The sequence below is a fragment of the Heterodontus francisci genome, chromosome 6 (assembly GCF_036365525.1).
Source record: "Heterodontus francisci isolate sHetFra1 chromosome 6, sHetFra1.hap1, whole genome shotgun sequence".
Lineage (NCBI taxonomy): Eukaryota > Metazoa > Chordata > Chondrichthyes > Heterodontiformes > Heterodontidae > Heterodontus > Heterodontus francisci.
Window position 1 is genome coordinate 120,879,159 of NC_090376.1, and position 17,794 is coordinate 120,896,952.

The window sequence follows — 17,794 nt, forward strand, 5'->3', positions numbered from 1 at the left end:
ATTAAGGTGTTCAATAGGGTAGACATGGGAAAGATGTTTACACCTGTGAGGGAGACCAAAACTCGGGGCAATAAATATAAGAGTTACTAAAAAATCCAATAGGGAATTCAGGAGAAACCTCCTTACCCAGAGAGTGGTGAGAATGTGGAACTTGCTACCACAGGAACTGGTTGAGGCGAATGGTATAGACACATTTAAGGGGAAGCTGGATAAATACACGAGGGAGAAAGGAATAGAAGGATATGTTGATAGGGTGAGATGAGGTCGGGTGGGAGGAGGCTGGTGTGGAGTATAAAGACCAGCTAGGCCAAATGGCCTATTTCTGTGCTGTAGACTCGATGTATGGGAACTGGTGAAATGGTCCACACAGGTGCTACTCCCCTTATTGCCCTGCAGTTCTAAATATTCACGTCAAATGAATGATGTTGCTATAAAGGTGAGCTTACAATTCCTTCTATTCTGCAGGAACGTGACCTGGAATAACTTGGCTATCCCGGACACCCACTGCTCACCTGATGGAGAGGGATATCAGTGCCCACTGGGATTTAAATGCATGGACCTTGAAGACCTTGGCCTTACCAGACAAGAGCTGGGCTACAGTGGATTTAATGAACTAGGTCTGTCATGGTTTTAACAACTCTATTTTCTAGTAGCTTCTTTTTAAAAGGGTTAGTTTATGAGGCCAGGTTGCATAGTCTAGGCTTGTATTCCCCTGATATAGAACATTAAGGATTGATATAATTGAGGTGTTCACAATCCCTCCCAGCTTGGGAGTGGCAGAAGACGCCTTTCTTCCTAGTGTCTGATAGATGGGGCAGGTAGATGGAGTTAAAATACAGGTCAGGCATGATCTAACCGAATGGCAGACCAGGGCTTGAGGGGCAGAATGGCCTAGTCCATTTCACATACTGTTCTGAAGGCTCAGCTTCATATAGGAATCTGATTCTGCAGAGGCCAGCTGTCTGATATTTCATTGATGTCGCTGTTCCTCAGTGCGAGAGACCAGATAATGAATATTGTTATGCCTTTGGACTGGGGCAGTACAAACTGGTGCCTGTCCACACATTCTGTCCACATCCAGCTGGGGTCAGTTGACTGTGAAAGGAACAATAACCTGGTCTGACTTTACTCATCCACAGCACAGGAACACGCAGTCCAATTGTAGAAAGTCCCATTTTCCCTTCTTCTGTCTGTGTTCGGCTAATTTAGAATTAGCTAGAATATACAACATAGAAACAGGCCATTCAACCCAAGTAGTCTGTGCTGGTGTTTATGCTCTACATGAGTCTCCTCCCATTCCATCTGCCACATCTCAGCCTTTCAGCATATCTTTCTATTCCTTTTTCTTTCACGTACTCGTCTAGTTTCCTTTTGAAACCCTCTGTACTATTTGCCTCAGCTACTCCATGTGGTGGCGAGTTCCACATTCTAACTAATCTCAGGGAATTCAGGAGAAACTCGTTTAACCAATTTGGTTTATTAGTGACTATCTAATCTTTATAGCCCTGAGTTTTGGATTCTCCCACATATCTTTCCACATCTACCCTGTACAATCCATTCATAATGTAAAGACTTTTAGCAGGTCTCCTTGATCTTCCTTTTTTCAATGAAAAAAGCCCCAACTTGATACAGTCAAGTGATTTGAATTTGGGATCTTTCTGATCATTATGGTTGAGAATACCACACTGGTTCTTGCTTGTGAGAATTGTCAGTTTGTTATGAGATTTTTTTTTCCAATTCGGATAATGTACAAATTCTGGACTTTACAGGCTTCTGTAGGTGGATCAGCATCTAGTGTGAGGGGTCCCACCAGATCCTGTTACTTCAGTTATGATCACTGTTTGCTTGGTGTGCTTTAATTCAGAAAGGAAATATCTTTTCTACAGAGCAGAGTATGGTCACTGTTTAATACAGCAACTGTATCCTCACTGTAGTTGAAAATTAAACATGTCACACAAAACAAATAGTATATTGCAGGGCATAATAGGTTTTAAAAACAGAAGTTTTTTAACAATGATTTGTTCCTCTTGGTTAGGATTAGATAAGAAATAGGAGCAGCAGTGGGCCGTACAGCCCCACAAGCATGTTCCACCATTCAATAAGATCATGGCTGATCTACCTCATCTCGCACTTTCTCACCCTGTCTCCATATCCCTTAATTCCATCAGTGTCCAAGAATCTACTGATCTCAGTCATGCTGACTACGTATCTGCAGCTTTCCAGGGTAGGGAATTCTTAGGATTCACAACCTTCTGAATGAAGTAGTTTCTCCTCATCTCAGTCCTAAATGGCCGACCCCTTATTCTGAGACTGTGACCCCGTGTTCTAGATTCCCCAGCCAGGGAATTCCTCAGTATGACCCTGTCAAACCCGTTAGGAATTTTACATGTTTCAATGAGATCATCTCTCATTCCTCTGAAATCCAGGGAATATAGGCCAAGCCTCCTCAATCTCTCCTCATAGGACAATCCTCTCATCCCCAGGTTAGGGGTTAGGCTTGAGTGCCTTCTGGGATCTATAGTGCTGAGCAACACTACTCTGCTCTGGTGTTCACTACTTGGCTGGGCCTCGTCACTTAGACGAGGCCCAGATACACAGAGAAAGCTAAGAGATCCTGTAGACCTCAACTTCCAAATGACAAAGTGAGTCTGGACATGTGCATGTTCGCCTATATAGGGTTGTGAATCTTTGGAATTCTCTACCCTGCGTGCTCTGTCGTTGGTTATATTCCAGACTGAGGTCGATCGATTTCTACGTACTAAGGAAGTTAAGGGATGTGGGAATAGTGAAAGAAGGTGGAGTTGAGGTAGAAGGTCAGCCATGATCATCTTGAATGGTGCAACAGGCTCAAAGGGCTAAATGGCCTCCTGCAGCTCTTATTTCTTGCATTGGCTCTGCTGGATCTGAGGCAGTAATTGATGGAAAACTGGCCTTTATAAAGCTGGAAACCTGAATGCCATCTGCATCAGAAAAAATATCTGATCCTTGCAGGGGCAAGATGTAGGGATCATTTTTTGAGATTGAATTTCATCCAGTAACTTGTTTTCTTGAGATAGTCTTTGCTTCTTTAGCTACTGCTTTTAGTTAGAGTCAGTATTCTTCTGATGCGTTTTTCACGTTTTTATTGCAAAGTTTGGAAAATTTGTTAGTAAATTTGTTAATAAATGTTGGTGTTTTGTGTTGCTGATTTCACTCTAGTCTAAATTTCCATTTTGTTCTGTGAGCCCTACAAGCTAAGATGAGTGTTTTCTATCATGCTCTTATGGTCTGAACTGCCTGGTATTAAACGAGTTGTAAAATTCCTGATGCTATTTTTCCACTTTTTTTCTTTCTGAATTGAGTTTCAATTCAGCTGTGCTTCCTAAGCATTTGTCAAAATTTATATATCCCAACGTTTCCCCTGTTCTTTGCAACGTTATAATTTGTGGGCCAGCAGTTGAATTCCTTGGTGTAATCAGCAAGCACTACTCCATTCCAATTTTGTATTATGAAATGAGTAGCAAGCTGTATTTATTTACTGAGCTTTACATTCATATATTGCCCAATAATAAGGATTGATTTCATTGTCCTGCATAATTCTTCATAAAACCTGAGTATTTCCACATTTGTGCGACAGGTGGATGGACTATCACCTTTTGGTCACAGACCTGAAACTTTAACTCTGCTTCTCTCTCCACAGATGCTGCCAGACCTGCTCAGATTTCCAGCATCCGCAGTATTTTGCTTTTATTTTAGTTCTCCCTGGTGTTCCGGCCAATATTTATCCCTCAACTAACATCATGAAAACAGATCATTGTCAGATTGCTGTTTGTGGGAACTTGTTTTGAGCAAAATTGACTGCTGCATTTCTTAGATTGCAACAGTGACTGCACTCCAAGTACTTCATTGGTCGTAAAGTGCTTTGAGATGTCCTGAGGTCTAGAAGGGCACCATAGAAATGCAATTTCTGTAGAATTTCTCCTAATACCCCAGTCTGTACTGGGAGTCGGCCTAGATTTTGTGCTGAAGTCTCTGGAGTGGGAATTGAACCCATAATTTTCCAATTCTAGAGTGCCACCCACTGAGGTAAGGCTGACATGCTATTGCTAACTTCACAATGGATTTGATTGAGGGCAAAGAAAGCAGGAACTCCTGATATCTGACTTCTGGCCCTGCCCCTCTTAACGATTGGCCATGTTTGAGACAGGCAGAGGCTCCATCCTTAACATTCTTTAGCACAGCCGACCACACCACCATCCTCCTATGCCACTCCTCTTGTCCAGCTCAGTGTGGCTGCCCTCACTTAGTTCCACTTTTACCGATCCGTTGTTAGCCAGAGCATTTGATTGCAATGGCTTCTCTTTAATTCACTCCTGCACCATCACCATTGGAGTCCTTCGAGGCTCCATTCTCTTCCCAATCTGCACGTCATCCATTGACATGAGGTCAGCTTCAACATGGCCGGCTGCACCTCTCTTGACCTTTGCACTGCCTCTGTGTTGTCAGACTGCTTGTCCGGCATCCAGTATTGAATGAGCCATAATTTCCTGCAGGTGAACATTGGGAAAATCAGTCAATGGCGGTAATTCTGACTGTTGTGCAATGACTTAGATGAAGGGACCGAAGGTGCGGTTGCTAAATTTGGTGATGACACTAAGATAGGTAGGAAAGTAAGTTGTGAAGAGGACATAAGGAGGCTGCAAAGGGATACAGATAGGTTAAGTGAGTGGGCAAAGACCTGGAAAATGGAGTATAATGTGGGAAAGTGGGAAATTGTCCACTTTGGCAGGAAGAATAAAAAAGCATATTATCTAAATGGTGAGAGATTGCAGAGCTCTGAGATGCAGAGGGATCTGGGTGTCCTAGTGCATGAATCGCAAAAGGTTATTATGCAGGTACAGCACGTAATTAGGAAAGCTAATAGAATGTTATCGTTTATCGTGAGGGGAATTGAATACAAAAGTAGGGATGTTATGATTCAGCTATACAGGGCATTGGTGAGACCACATCTGGAGTACTGCGTACAGTACTGGTCTCCTATTTACGGAAGGATGTAAATGCATTGGAGATAGTACAGAGAAGGTTTACTAGACTAATACCTGGAATGGGTGGGCTGTCTTACGAGGAAAGATTGGACAGGCTAAGCTTGTAGCCACTGGAATTTAGAAGAGTAAGAGGCGACTTGATTGAAACATACAAGATCATGAGGGGTCTTGACAGGGTGGATGTGGAAAGGATGTTTCCCCTTGTGAGAGAATCTAGAACTAGGGGTCACAGTTAAAAATCAGGGGACATCCATTTAAGACAGAAATGAGGAGACATTTTTTTCTCTGAGGGTCGTGAGTCTTTGGAATTCTCTTCCTCAAAAGGTGGTGGAAGCAGAGTCTTTGAATATTTTTAAGGCAGAAGTAGATAGATTCTTGATGAGCAACGGGGTGGAAGGTTATCGGGGTTAGGTGGAAATGTGGAGTAATCAGTTTAGCCATGAATTTATTAAATGGTGGTGCAGGCTCGAAGGGCCGAGTGGCCTCCTCCTCCTAATCCGTATGTTCATATCTTCTTACAGTGTAAAACTGGCGATAGCAAATCAGCAGTGCGTTTTCTCTTCCCATTTGTATCTCCACTGCCACAAACTTTTTCCACTTTGCAAAAGCTTATTTAAGAGAGATCCAAAAATTCTATTGCATCCAAAGTTTTGTATTTAAAGTAATTCTATTTAGTCTGTTTTTTTAAGTCTCAGGTGTGCGTACGGTTGATGCTTTATCCCACGGCAAAATACTGCGGATGCTGGAAATCTGACACTTTATCCTTCTAAAGCTGTCTCGTGCACAGTGACGACCATCAACTTTCTTTGCCTTAGAAGGCTCAGTATGGAACAAGGTTGCCATAGTTACCTGGTGTTACCATTTTATTTTGTATTACGTTACCAAGGAGCTGTAAAATACATCTTTGAAAATTCACTCCCGTGCCCACCTTGAATAAAAATAATAAACCCATTCCCTTCTGTCTGCAGCCATGGTGCAGAGTATTAATTACATTCAGATTTCTGAAAGCACTTTCCATTTTGGGTAAGAATGAATGAAAAAATTTTTCTTGTATAAGTTGTATTCCCTGCACCTTCCATTGCGAAGCATCATTTGCTGTTCACCATATGCAAAGACATATGGCAGTGCACATCTGGTGGATCCAATTTGCAAGGCAGACCCTCAACTTCTGTAACAGTTTCACGTGTCAGCGCCAGGTTTTATTATTCAACTGCTTTTCATAAATGTGTTTGCCGTGCTCAGGAATGATAAAAAAATTTTTTTACAAGAAATAAGCAGATGTTGAAGGTTTGCTGCACTGCTCAAAGGTGTTTTGGAGAGAACTGTAAAACTAGAGTTTAACACAAGATGTGTCCTGGTTCAGTAGAAGGGAAAGTTCATAAAATTTTTGTCAGAAGTTTCCTTTTTTAGTTACATTTTTTAATTCTATTTCAAAGTTTTAAAATTTTGAATACTCGAAACAAAAAGCACGTTTGAACATATATTTTAAAGACACAAACTACGCATTGTGTGATAACATCAAAGGTTAATAATATTAACAGCTGTTAACTCCATTTATTACTGATCCCACCACATGGAAATACATATTGACTGCAGTCTGCCTCCACGATGGGCAATAAACAGTCCACATCTGAAGTCAATTTATGTAAGTTTTAGCTTAAAGAATTTCACTCTTTAGAACTCTCCAGGACGCAGTTCTGGTGCCCAAGCAGAATGGCCAATAAAGGTTTGCCGTTTATCAGAAAAGTTGAAAGTAGTTGGAAGACCTTGCTCTAAGTTGACCACAATGGCTGGTGAAGAGATGGGGCTGAAATTCAACTTTGGTGCAAATGTAAACAAGAAGGAAAATTGGGTAGGGGGCGTATAAGCCAGGAGCCTCATCCATTACGCTCCTTTTTGTGCCCCATCCAAAATTTCACCCCTAACCCCTGCCGAGTCTTTAACTGGAAGAAGCTGATCTCTCTCCAGCATTGACCTCTTTGTCAAATATAGGAGGGTAATTATCCACCTGGACTGTGTGGATTGTCAGCTACAAATCAGTGGGTAGCACTCTCGCCTGTGAGACAAAAGGTTGTGAGTTCAAGTCCCACTCCAGAGATTTGAACACAGAATCTCAGCTGACACTCCTAGTGTGGTACTGAGGGAGTGCTGCACAGTCAGAGGTGCTGTCTTTTGGATGAGACATTAAACCGAGGCCCCGTCTGCCCCCTCAGGTGGATGTAAAAGAACCCATGGCACTATTTTGAAGAGCAGGGGAGTTCTCCCCGGTGTCGTGGCCAATATATATCCCTCAACCAACATCACTAAAACAGATTATCTGGTTATTATCACTCTGCTGTTTGTGGAATCTTGCTGTGCTCAAATTGACTGTCATGTTTCCTACATTGCTACCGTGACTACACTTCAAAAGTGCTTCATTTGCCTGTGAAGCATTTTGAGACATCCTGTGGTTGTGAAAGTCGCTATATAAATGCAAGTTTTTCAATTTTTCTTTTTGTGAGATAAATAGTCCTGTCCAATAGTACGGTGGTTTTCTTAGTCCAAAAAGATCTGGAACTATAGACTTGATAATCCATGTGGTTACTGATCTGTAATCCAGCATTACATGCAGAGCATATTAACCCTGACGCCCACAGCTCCAATTCAGTTCTTTTAAGTTATTTAATTTTCAATTTACTAGGAAAATGGGTTTGCTCATGAAAACAGCAAATGAATGACCTGAATCCAGAGAAGTTTTGAATCAAATCACAACACCTGTAAACTGACCAAGAGTGAAAAGCATTTTCAATTTCCAAACGTTTAGGCATGAACAATGTTTTAGATAAATGCCTGTCGTAGATGTTGGCTATGTTAATAGAATTAATTATTTTTCATAACCATTGATGCTACCCAACCAGCCAAATACAATTAACGTCAGCACTCCGAATAATAGGACTGAAATTAGTTAAGAATCCAGAGGCAGTTTCAGCAAATATGTTAGAAGTGTTGAAGAGGAAAATGGATGGTGTAAACGTGGACATGAACATTAAGTCAGATGCACTGCAGACATCTGTCATTTGCTTCATGCTGTCAGGGTTAGTTTAGGAACAAGATGCATCCAAAATTTTTTCAGGTTTTTATGCTGTTGTCACGATATTTGGTTTGATTGTAATGTTAAGATGTACATGACAAAGAGGAATGTGTCAATGATGAAATTTTGACATTATATATTTTCTATTCCTAAGGATTACAACATCTATTGCTATCTGTTCAAACAACAACATGCATTTATGTAGAAGCATAGAAAATATAAGGGCACTGATGAGGCCATTCGGCCCATCATGTGCCAGACATGATGGCTTCAATGCAGCAAAACTCCCAATGCGCTTCACAGGCATAAGTCAGAAAAAAATTGATACTGAGCCCCAGCAGGAGATATTGGGATAGTTGAAGAACCGGTGGAGAGGTTTAGAGAGAGAATGCAAGAACTTGGAGCCTCGGGTGCTGAAGGTACATCACCAGTGATGAGCCAATGAAAGCCGGGGACATGGAAGAGGGCAGAATTGTAGGAGCGCAGTGATGTCAGAGGATTGTTGGGTTGGAAGAGGTTACAGAGATAGGGAGGGCCATGGCCATGGAGGGATTTTGAGCACATAGCATTTTGTTGCATATATAGAATCATAGAATGCTACAACACAGTAGGAGGCCATTCAACCCATCGTGTCTGTGCCAGCTCTTTGAAAGAGCTATCCAATTAGTCCCACTAGCCAGCTCTTTCCCCATAGCCCTGCAAATTTCGCCTTTTTCAAGTATTTATCCAATTCCCTTTTGAAAGTTACTATTGAATCTGCTTCCACTGTCCTTTCAGGCAGCGATTTCCAGATTACAACAACTTGTGGCATTTAAAAAAAAAAATCCTCATCTTGCCTCTGGTTCTTAAAGGATCTGAACAAGATCTATTTAAAATGACAGAATTGGTTCTGTCACTGTAAACTTGTACAGTCACAAGTTATTACTTTATTCATGAAAGGAAGAACAACAGTGAGTCCTGTGTGTAGGTAGAAGAAAAGTTTGAACTTATTTCAAACCTTTTATCTTTGTAGTTTTCAAAGTCCTTATAATGCTTGTTGGATGTCTTGTGTCTCTCACCAGGCACCAGTATCTTCACGGTTTATGAAGCTGCTTCACAGGAAGGTTGGGTGTTCTTCATGTACCGGGCAATTGACAGCTTCCCGCGATGGCGGTCATACTTCTACTTCATCACTTTGATCTTCTTCCTCGCTTGGCTCGTTAAGGTGCAGTTCACAGTTGTAGATACTAAACACGACTGAGTGGGACGATACCTGGCTAGTTTGCTAATCTGCCTCATTGACGCTGATGCAGAAAATTAATGTTATCAGTTAGTGGATGCTTTTCCTTTTATTTAAAGGGAAGTGATACTGTCATGAGGAAGGTGAAGAAGTGTTCTTTTTAATCCAAAGCAGTCCTCTTAAAAGGTACTGCAATGGCGAGAACAAAAGCTGGGCGTATTCAGTTGCTGGGGAGGGAATCGGCAGTTAAGAAATATCAGTCTCACATGGCAATGCTTTGAGTCTCTGAGAAAAGATGCTCATGTGATGTGTTTAACTAGAAGGCTGTGCTGCTTGCATGAGATAAAGTTGGGTGGGAGCAGGCTCGTGGATAAACACCAGCATGGACCGTTTGGGCTGAATGGCCTGTTTCTGTGCTGTAAATTTGTAACAGTGTTTAGGTTGTCACCATGGAAACGTGACCATCATTCTTCCTAGTTATCATTCTGGAAAGGAATCAATGTTCAATTCAGCCTCGAGGTCTGGTGTTCACTTCATCTGGGGATGGGCTGGTGTTTTTATTGTGAGATCCAATATCGATTCATGCCTGGGGGGGTCATCTTTCCACCAGAACTGGAACCAGTTCTGAAGAAGGGCCACTGACCTGAAATGTTAACTCTGCTTCTCTCTCCACAGATGCTGCCAGACCTGCTGAGTATTTCCAGCATGTCTTGTTTTTATTTCAGATTTCCAGCATCCGCAGTATTTTGCTTTTACATCTCTAACTTTTTCCAGTTCTGTTGAAAGGTCATTCAGACATTAACTCTGTTTCTCTCTCCACAGAGGCTCCCAGACCTGCTGAGTACTTCCAGCATTTTCTGTCTTTATTATTGCATATGGGATCCTTGGCTTTATTGATAGAGACATGGTGTACAAAAGCAAGGAAGTCACACTAAATCTAGTTTAAATCACTGGTATGGTCTCCGCTGGAATATTGTGTCCAATTCTGTGTATCATACTTCAGGAAGGATATCAAGACATTGAACAGGATGCAAAGGAGATTTACTAGAATGGTACCAGGGATTTGGAGAGACCAGAGAAACTGGAGTTGTTCTCCTTGGAGCAGGGAATGTTATGAGGAGATTTCATTTAATTTCATAATTGCAGTATTATGAAAGCTGTTAATAGAGTAAACAAGGAGAAACTGTTTCCACTGGCAGGAGGGTCAGTAACCAGAGGGCACAGATTTAAGATAATTAGCAAAAGAACCAGATGTGGAAAAATAAATCTACACAGTGAGTTGTTGTGATCTGGAATGAGCTGTCTGAAAGGACGGTGGAAGCAAATGCAATAGTAACTTTCAAAAGAATAGTTGAATAAATGCTTGAAGCTGTAATATTCTATGATTCTATGTTTTTTTTTCCCCTCGCCTCCCTGTTTTTACATGGAAAGTATTTAGATTGAGATATAGGGGTAATTTTAAAAGCCTCGAGCTTTGGACATAGACAGCACATTTGGAAGCCTGGCCCTCAATGTCCTATTCATTACTAAAGGGAAATCATGGCGGTTGTGAGTCCAAATTGCATTGGTGACAGAATAATGCAACACTGAAGGAGGCCATTCAGCCCATTGTGACTGTCCTGGCTCTTTGAAAGAGATATCCAATTAGTCCCACTCCCCCTGCTCCTTCCCCATAGCCCTGGAAACTTTTCTTTTCCAACTATTTATCCAATTCCCTTCTGAAAATTATTATTGAATCTGCTTCCGCTGCCCTTTCAGGCAGTGTCATATACACAAAGTTCTGCATTGGGATTGCAAACCTATAAAATTATCCCTGACTATTTCTCTTTTAGACGATGTCTTCATGAATAAATAGGAAGGAACTTAGGAACAGGAGACCATTCAGCCCCTCGAGTCTGTTCTGTCATTCAATTTGATCAGGGGTCGCCAGAATGTTGATTGAGAGTTACTGGTAGCTCACATTGGCCTTTGAGTAGCTCGCATAAAGCTCCTGACAACACAGTCCGATTGCACAATGCATCCTGACGTCACCGCGCACTGACATCAGAATGGGACAAGGGTTGAGTGGGGGGGAATGATGCAGGGTGCGAACAGGAGGCGGGGGGGGGGGGGGGTGGCGGGTGGTGTGGGTGGCTTGTGATATTTTTTCTTTATCAGAAGTAGCTCTCACTAAAGAAAAGGTTGATGACCGCTGAATTGGATCATGGCTGATCTGTACCTCAACTCCATTCCCCTGCCTTGGTTCTGTAATCTTTGATGGATTTTTTGTTAGGATATTAATCTCTGTTTTGAAATTTTTAATTGACCCCCGGCCTCAGCAGCTTTTTGGGGAGCGAGAGCTCCAGATTTCCACTCCCCTTTGTGTGAAGAAGTGCTTCCTGACATCACCCCTGAACGGCCTGGCTCTAATTTTAAGGCTATGCACCCACCCCACCCCCCGCCACAGAGCAAATAGGGTTGATTTCTCTCTATCAAAACCATTTGATCATCTTAAACACATCAATTAGATCACTCCTTAGTATTCTATACTCGCGGGAATACAAGCCTAGTCTGTGCAACTTGTCCCTTTCAGCCCCAGCATCATTCTGGTGTGAACAACTTTTTCTTGAGGGAAAAAACACAGGCCCTATTTTTTTAAGGATGATAGTGTGTACAAGTAACGTAATATGAGGACAGAAGATGCTGTAAACACTCAGCTTTTCAGTCAGCATCTGTGGAGGGAGTGAAAAACAGAGTTAACATTTCAGTTCAATGACCTTGCACCAGAGCAAGCAACGAGAATTTGTGTTATTACCTGGGATGAGGAGATTGTCCTACGAGGGGTAGGGGCGTGGAACGCCCTGCCTGCAACAGTAGTAGACTCGCCAACTTTAAGGGCATTTAAGTGGTCATTGGATAGACATATGGATGAAAATGGAATAGTTTAGGTCAGATGGTTTCACAGGTCGGCGCAACATCAAGGGCCGAAGGGCCTGTACTGCGCTGTAATGTTCTATGTTCTATGTTCTATGAGGAGAGATTGAATTGGCTAGGTCTATATTCCCTGGAGTCTCAAGATTAAGAGGTGATTGCATTGAAACATACAAAAATTCTTAAGGGGCTTGACAGGGTAGTTGCTCAGAAAGGGTTTCCTCTGGTCAGGGAATCTAGAACACGGATTCACAGTCTCAGGATAAGGGGTCGGACATTTAGGACTGAGATTAGGAGAAATTTCTTCACTTGGAGATTTTGTGAATCTTTGGAATTCTCTACCCCAGAGGGTTGTGGATGCTCAGTCGCTGAGTATATTCAAGACTGAGATAAATAGATTTTTGGGAATTAAGGGATATAGGGATAGTCGAGGAAGGTGGAGTTGAGGTATAAGATCAGCCATGATCTTATTGAATGGTGGAGCAGGTTCAAAGGTCCAAATGGTCTCTTCTAGCTCCTATTTCCATGTTCATATGTACATTGATTGTTGCAGTTTGCCAAGCACTTTTTCATGAATTTTCCACTATTAAATTGTTACTTTTTTTGCATTAGGACTACATAGTGTTTACAGTACAGAAACAAGCCGTTCGGCCCAACCAGTCCACGCTGGCATTAATGCTCCACTTGGACCTCCCCCCATTTTTCGTCATCTCACTCTTATCAGCACAACCCTCTATTCCCTTCTCCCTCATGTGCTTATAAATTTTGTTAATTTTCTCTCTCCCCTTAATTTCAGAATGTATTCATTGCAGTTATCATCGAGACATTTGCAGAAATACGAGTTCAATTTCAGCAGATGTGGGGGCCAAGAAGCAGCACGACCTCCACTGCCACTACACAGGTGATGTACCTACCATGAGTTCACGTATGGAAAAATCAAGCAACAACAACTTGCATTTATATAGCACCTTCCACTTAGTAAAACATTCCAAGGTGCTTCACAGGAGCGTTATTGAACAATGTTTGACACTAAGCTCGGTCAAAGAGGAAGGTTTTAAGGAGCATCTTAAAGGAGGAGAGAGGTAGAAAGGTGGAGAGTTTTAGGGAGGGAATTCCAGAGCTTAGGGCCCAGGTAGCTGAAGGCATGGCCTCCAATGGGGATGCGCAAGAGACCAGAATTGGAGGAGCGCAATATCTTGGAGGGTTGTAGGGCAGGAGGATGTTAGAGATTGGGAGGGGCGATGCCATGGAGGGATTTGAATGCAAGGATGAGAATTCTAAATTCAAGGCATTGCCAGACCAGGAACCAATATAGGTGAGTGAGCACAGGATGATGGGTATTTGGCATGAGCTACTATACGTACAGTAGAATGAATTCCAGTTGAAGGAGGGTGCAAGGTATGAAACTGGCCAGGAGAGTTTTTGAATAGTTGAGTCCAGAGATAATACAAGCATGGATGATGGTTTCAGCAGCAGATGAGCTGAGGCAGGAGTGGAGATGGGCAATGTTAGAGGTGGAAGTAGGCAGTCTTAGTGAAGGAAAGATCACAGGTTGGCTGATGTCAGGGCCCAATAGGGGGATGGCAAGGTTGCAAACCGTCTGTCAACATCCTCAAATAAACCATTCCTAAGGTAGGTAGGTAGGAGTAGTTTCATTGTGATTGTTATGTTGATTTAGTTCCATAAATAACAATGAAGGTATTAAGCCTGCTTGAGAGATACCAACCCCAATTCACTGATCGTAACACCAGTGAACATCATGGGGAAGTTAGACATTCTCTTGTTGGAGGTTGTCATTGTCTGCCACTTGTGTGGCATAAATGTTGTTTGTCACTTCTCAGCCTAAGCCACAATGTTGACTGCTGGTAATGAGGGTGGAAACTGTCATGGATGCACAACTGAAGAGAGTTCATTTAAAAGAAAATATTTCTGGGAATAAAAAGCTGCTATCATTTAAAAGTGACCATGAAACTGATGGGTTATCACTAAAAACACTACTGATTCACTAATGTCCTTGAAGGAAGGAAATGTGCCGTCCTTGTGACTCCAGTCCCACACCAGTGGTTGATTGGTAACTGCCCTCTGAAGTGGCCCAGCAAACCACTCAGCTGTATCAAACCCAGGGACATCTAGGGATGGGTAATAAATGCCAGCCTTGCCAGCAATGCCATTCCTAGAATGAATGTTAAAAGATCCAGTGTAACAAATTTCCATTGCGTATTCCACTACTGTCCACCTGAACAGTCCTCCTCCCAAACTTCTCCCAAAATTGAACGTTCACCAAATGGAATCATAGTTAGTCATAGCTCAGTGTAATGGGTTTTTAAAATGAAAGAAAGATTACTTTTTCAGATCTCCACCAGGACCTTGCCCTTTAAATTTAGCAGATGCTGTTAGCTGTGGCAGTGAGTTACATTCACATATCTAGCAATCGTAAATTATAGCTTTTCACACTTGAAAGAATAACCATAATTCAGTTTCGCTGGTGATAAGTCATGTCTTCATGTCATGGCTTTGATGTATAATTTTACTGTCCAGAATCGGGATTGCTCATGCCTCGGAAATGTCAAAAAAGAAAAGCACCTTGAATTGACTTAATAGTCTGAAACACAAAGATGTATTTATAAACCCAGCAATGAAATAGAATAGTAAACTGTGACGTGGTCATTTATTTTTGAGAATGGTATTCTTGTACTTCTATTGTGCCTTTAACATCATAAAATGTCCCAAGAGGCCTGAAGGGAGCATTATAAAAGAAAATTGTTCACCAAACCAAATAAGGAGATATTCGGACAGGTGACCAAAAGCTTGGTCAAAGAGGTCGGTTTTAAGGAGCGTCTTAAAGGAGGAGAGAGGGGTGGAGAGGTTTAGGGAGGGAATTCCAGAGCTCGGGACTCTGGCAGCTGAAGGCACAGCCGCCAATCGTGAAGTGATTAAAATTGCGGATGCGCAAAAGGCCAGAATTGGCGGATCGCGGAGATCACGGAGGGTTGTAGGGCTGGAGGAGATTACAGAGATGGAGAGTGGCAAGGCCATGAAGGGATGTGAAAAAACGAAGAGAATTTTAAAAACAAAATGTTGCTTAACTCATATACGCTGCTAGTGTTAATCTATTCCTGGTCTTTCACACCTTGTGAAAGTTCCCTCCCCTACGCTGTTAACCACAAAAATATGCAAAAAGACATGAAATAGAAAGTGCTGGAAACTCCCAGCAGGTCAGGCAGCATTTGTGAAAATTTGTGACAGATGCACCAATGCTGCCAGAAACCCTGAGTGTTTCCAGCACTTTCTGTTTTTCTTCGAGAGCTCCAGCATCTGCAGTATTTCTCTTTTGTAATATTGCAATGGCTATGCTCTGCCACTAAAGTATAACAATTTTCTATGAAAGGACGGTGTGTATGTTTGTTGTTTAGGTTTTTTTATTTCCTGTATGTATAAGGGCCAGTCTTTCAAATAGAAATGACTAGCAGGCAAGTCTGTCTACTGGCAAAGCGCGTTTGCGAAATCAGCCTTATACTGCTAACTCGCACAATTTCATTATCATGCCAATGAGCTTCACGGGGTGGGGGGAGGGGTTTAACCCTCAAGGACAGGCGAGCAGGAAGGTAAAATTATAAAAATTCTCAAACCTGACCCCACTTCTGGTTTTAACTAAATTCCGCTGGGGGAGGGGCAACTAGTCCACGCTCGGGAGACGGGTCCTGACTGAAATCTTTAAGGAGATTTTTATCACGTGGAGGTCTGGATTTCTGGCAGATAAAAGGAGGCAGGAAGGGCTGGATCCATGAGGTAAGTGTATTTCCAGCACTGCTTGTGGGCCAAGAGGAGCACGAGTGTTTTCTTCAGACTCAACAAGCTTCTTGCCATGTAATCAGAACCCCCCGATCGTCACACCCTGCCCTTATTGATGTCTGACTCCCACCCACCCCTACTGACAACACAAGACTCGCTTTTTATTCATTTATTGGATGTGGGTAACGCTGGCGATGCCATTTATTGCCCATCCCTAATTGCCCTTGAGAAGGTGGTGGTGAGCTGCCGCTTTGAACCGCTGCAGTCCATGTGGTGTAAGTACACCAACAGTGCTGTTAGGAAGGGAGTTCCAGGATTTTGACCCAGTGACAGTGAAGGAATGGCGATATAGTTCCAAGTCAGGATGGTGTGTGGCTTGGACGGGAACTTGCAGGTGGTGGTGTTCCCATGCATCAGCTGCCCTTGCCCTTCTAGTTGGTAGAGGTCGTGGATTTGGAAGGTGCTGTCAAAGGATGCTTGGCAAGTTTCTGCAGTGCATCTTGTTGATGGTACACATTGCTGCCACTGTGTGCCAGTGCTGGAGACATCCTGAGTTCCGCTCCCTGACTGCTTTCCTCCCAAACAGGCAGCTACCCCGTCAATGTGGCTGGCAGGCGGGAAATCTGTTGAAAAAATTTGAGATGTCCTACCATTATACTCAGCAGGATCTTCAAGAAAGCCTCGCTTCTGGGTCTCATGTTGAAACATCCCACCACTCTATTCCCAACACTAAGTAAATATTGGGGCCAATATTGAGTTCACTGAGTGGCAGTGATCTGTAAGTTGTATTAACACTATGTGAAAATAGTGATTCAAATTACGTCACCTACTCCACAACAAAGAATTATACAGCATAGAAGAAGGCCATTCAGCCCATTGTGTCTGTGCTGGCTCTTTGAAAGATCTATCCAGTTAGTCCCACTCCCCTGCTCTTTCCCCTTTTCAAGTATTTATCCAACTCCCTTTTAAACGTTACTATTGAGTCGGCTTCCACCACCGTTTCATTCCTGATTACAACAACTCACTGCGTGAAATGAGCATTCTCCTCCTCTTCCTCAAATCTGTGTCCTCTCATTACTGACCACCACCGCCACCCCCCCCCCCCCCCCCCCACCCACCCCGCCAGTGGAAACAGTTTTTCCTTATTTGCTCCATCAAAACCCTTCATAATTTTAAACAACTCTATTAAATTTCCTCTTAACTTTCTCTACTCTCAGGAGAACACCCCCAGCTTCTCCAGCCTCTATACATAGCTGTATGGTAAATATTATTGAATCAATGTGCTATTTTCTGGTTATTTAAAGCAAGTATGTTGGTGAACAGAATTGTCTTTTCCCTATAGATGTTCCATGAAGATGCTGCTGGCGGATGGCAGCTGGTCGCGGTGGACATGAATAAGCCTCAGGGCAGAGCCCCAGCATGCTTGCAGGTATGAACACGGTCACTGTTTAACATGGGCATGTTTCCTCTCAAACTAGGGTTTCTGCAATAAAGTCCATTGCTAACATAGTTTTGAACATAGTAAAGCGTTCCAAGGCACTTCTCAGGAGCGATGATCAAACGCAATTTGCCACCAAGCCACAGAGATAATGGAACGGGTGACCAAAACTTCATCCACGAGGTAGGTTTTAAGGAGCGACTTGAAGGTGGAGAGATGGAGAGATTTAGGGAGGGAATTCCAGAGCTTGGGGCCTTCAGTCAGGCCAACAAAAATTGTCGATACCATTGTACCAGGGTAGTAATCTGAGACAATCAGAGATATGTATTGATATATAAATA

At 42.6% G+C, this 17,794-nt stretch overlaps 1 protein-coding gene across 1 annotated transcript in view; it reads left to right on the forward strand.

Annotated features, from left to right (window-relative positions):
- Positions 1–17,794, forward strand: part of nalcn (sodium leak channel, non-selective) — a 175,149-nt gene that overhangs the window by 23,305 nt on the left and 134,050 nt on the right. The window contains exons 7-10 of the mRNA XM_068032929.1: positions 466–617; positions 9,156–9,298; positions 13,020–13,124; positions 17,358–17,444. Coding sequence (XP_067889030.1) covers positions 466–617; positions 9,156–9,298; positions 13,020–13,124; positions 17,358–17,444 — 487 coding nt within the window. The remainder of the gene's footprint in view (positions 1–465; positions 618–9,155; positions 9,299–13,019; positions 13,125–17,357; positions 17,445–17,794) is intronic.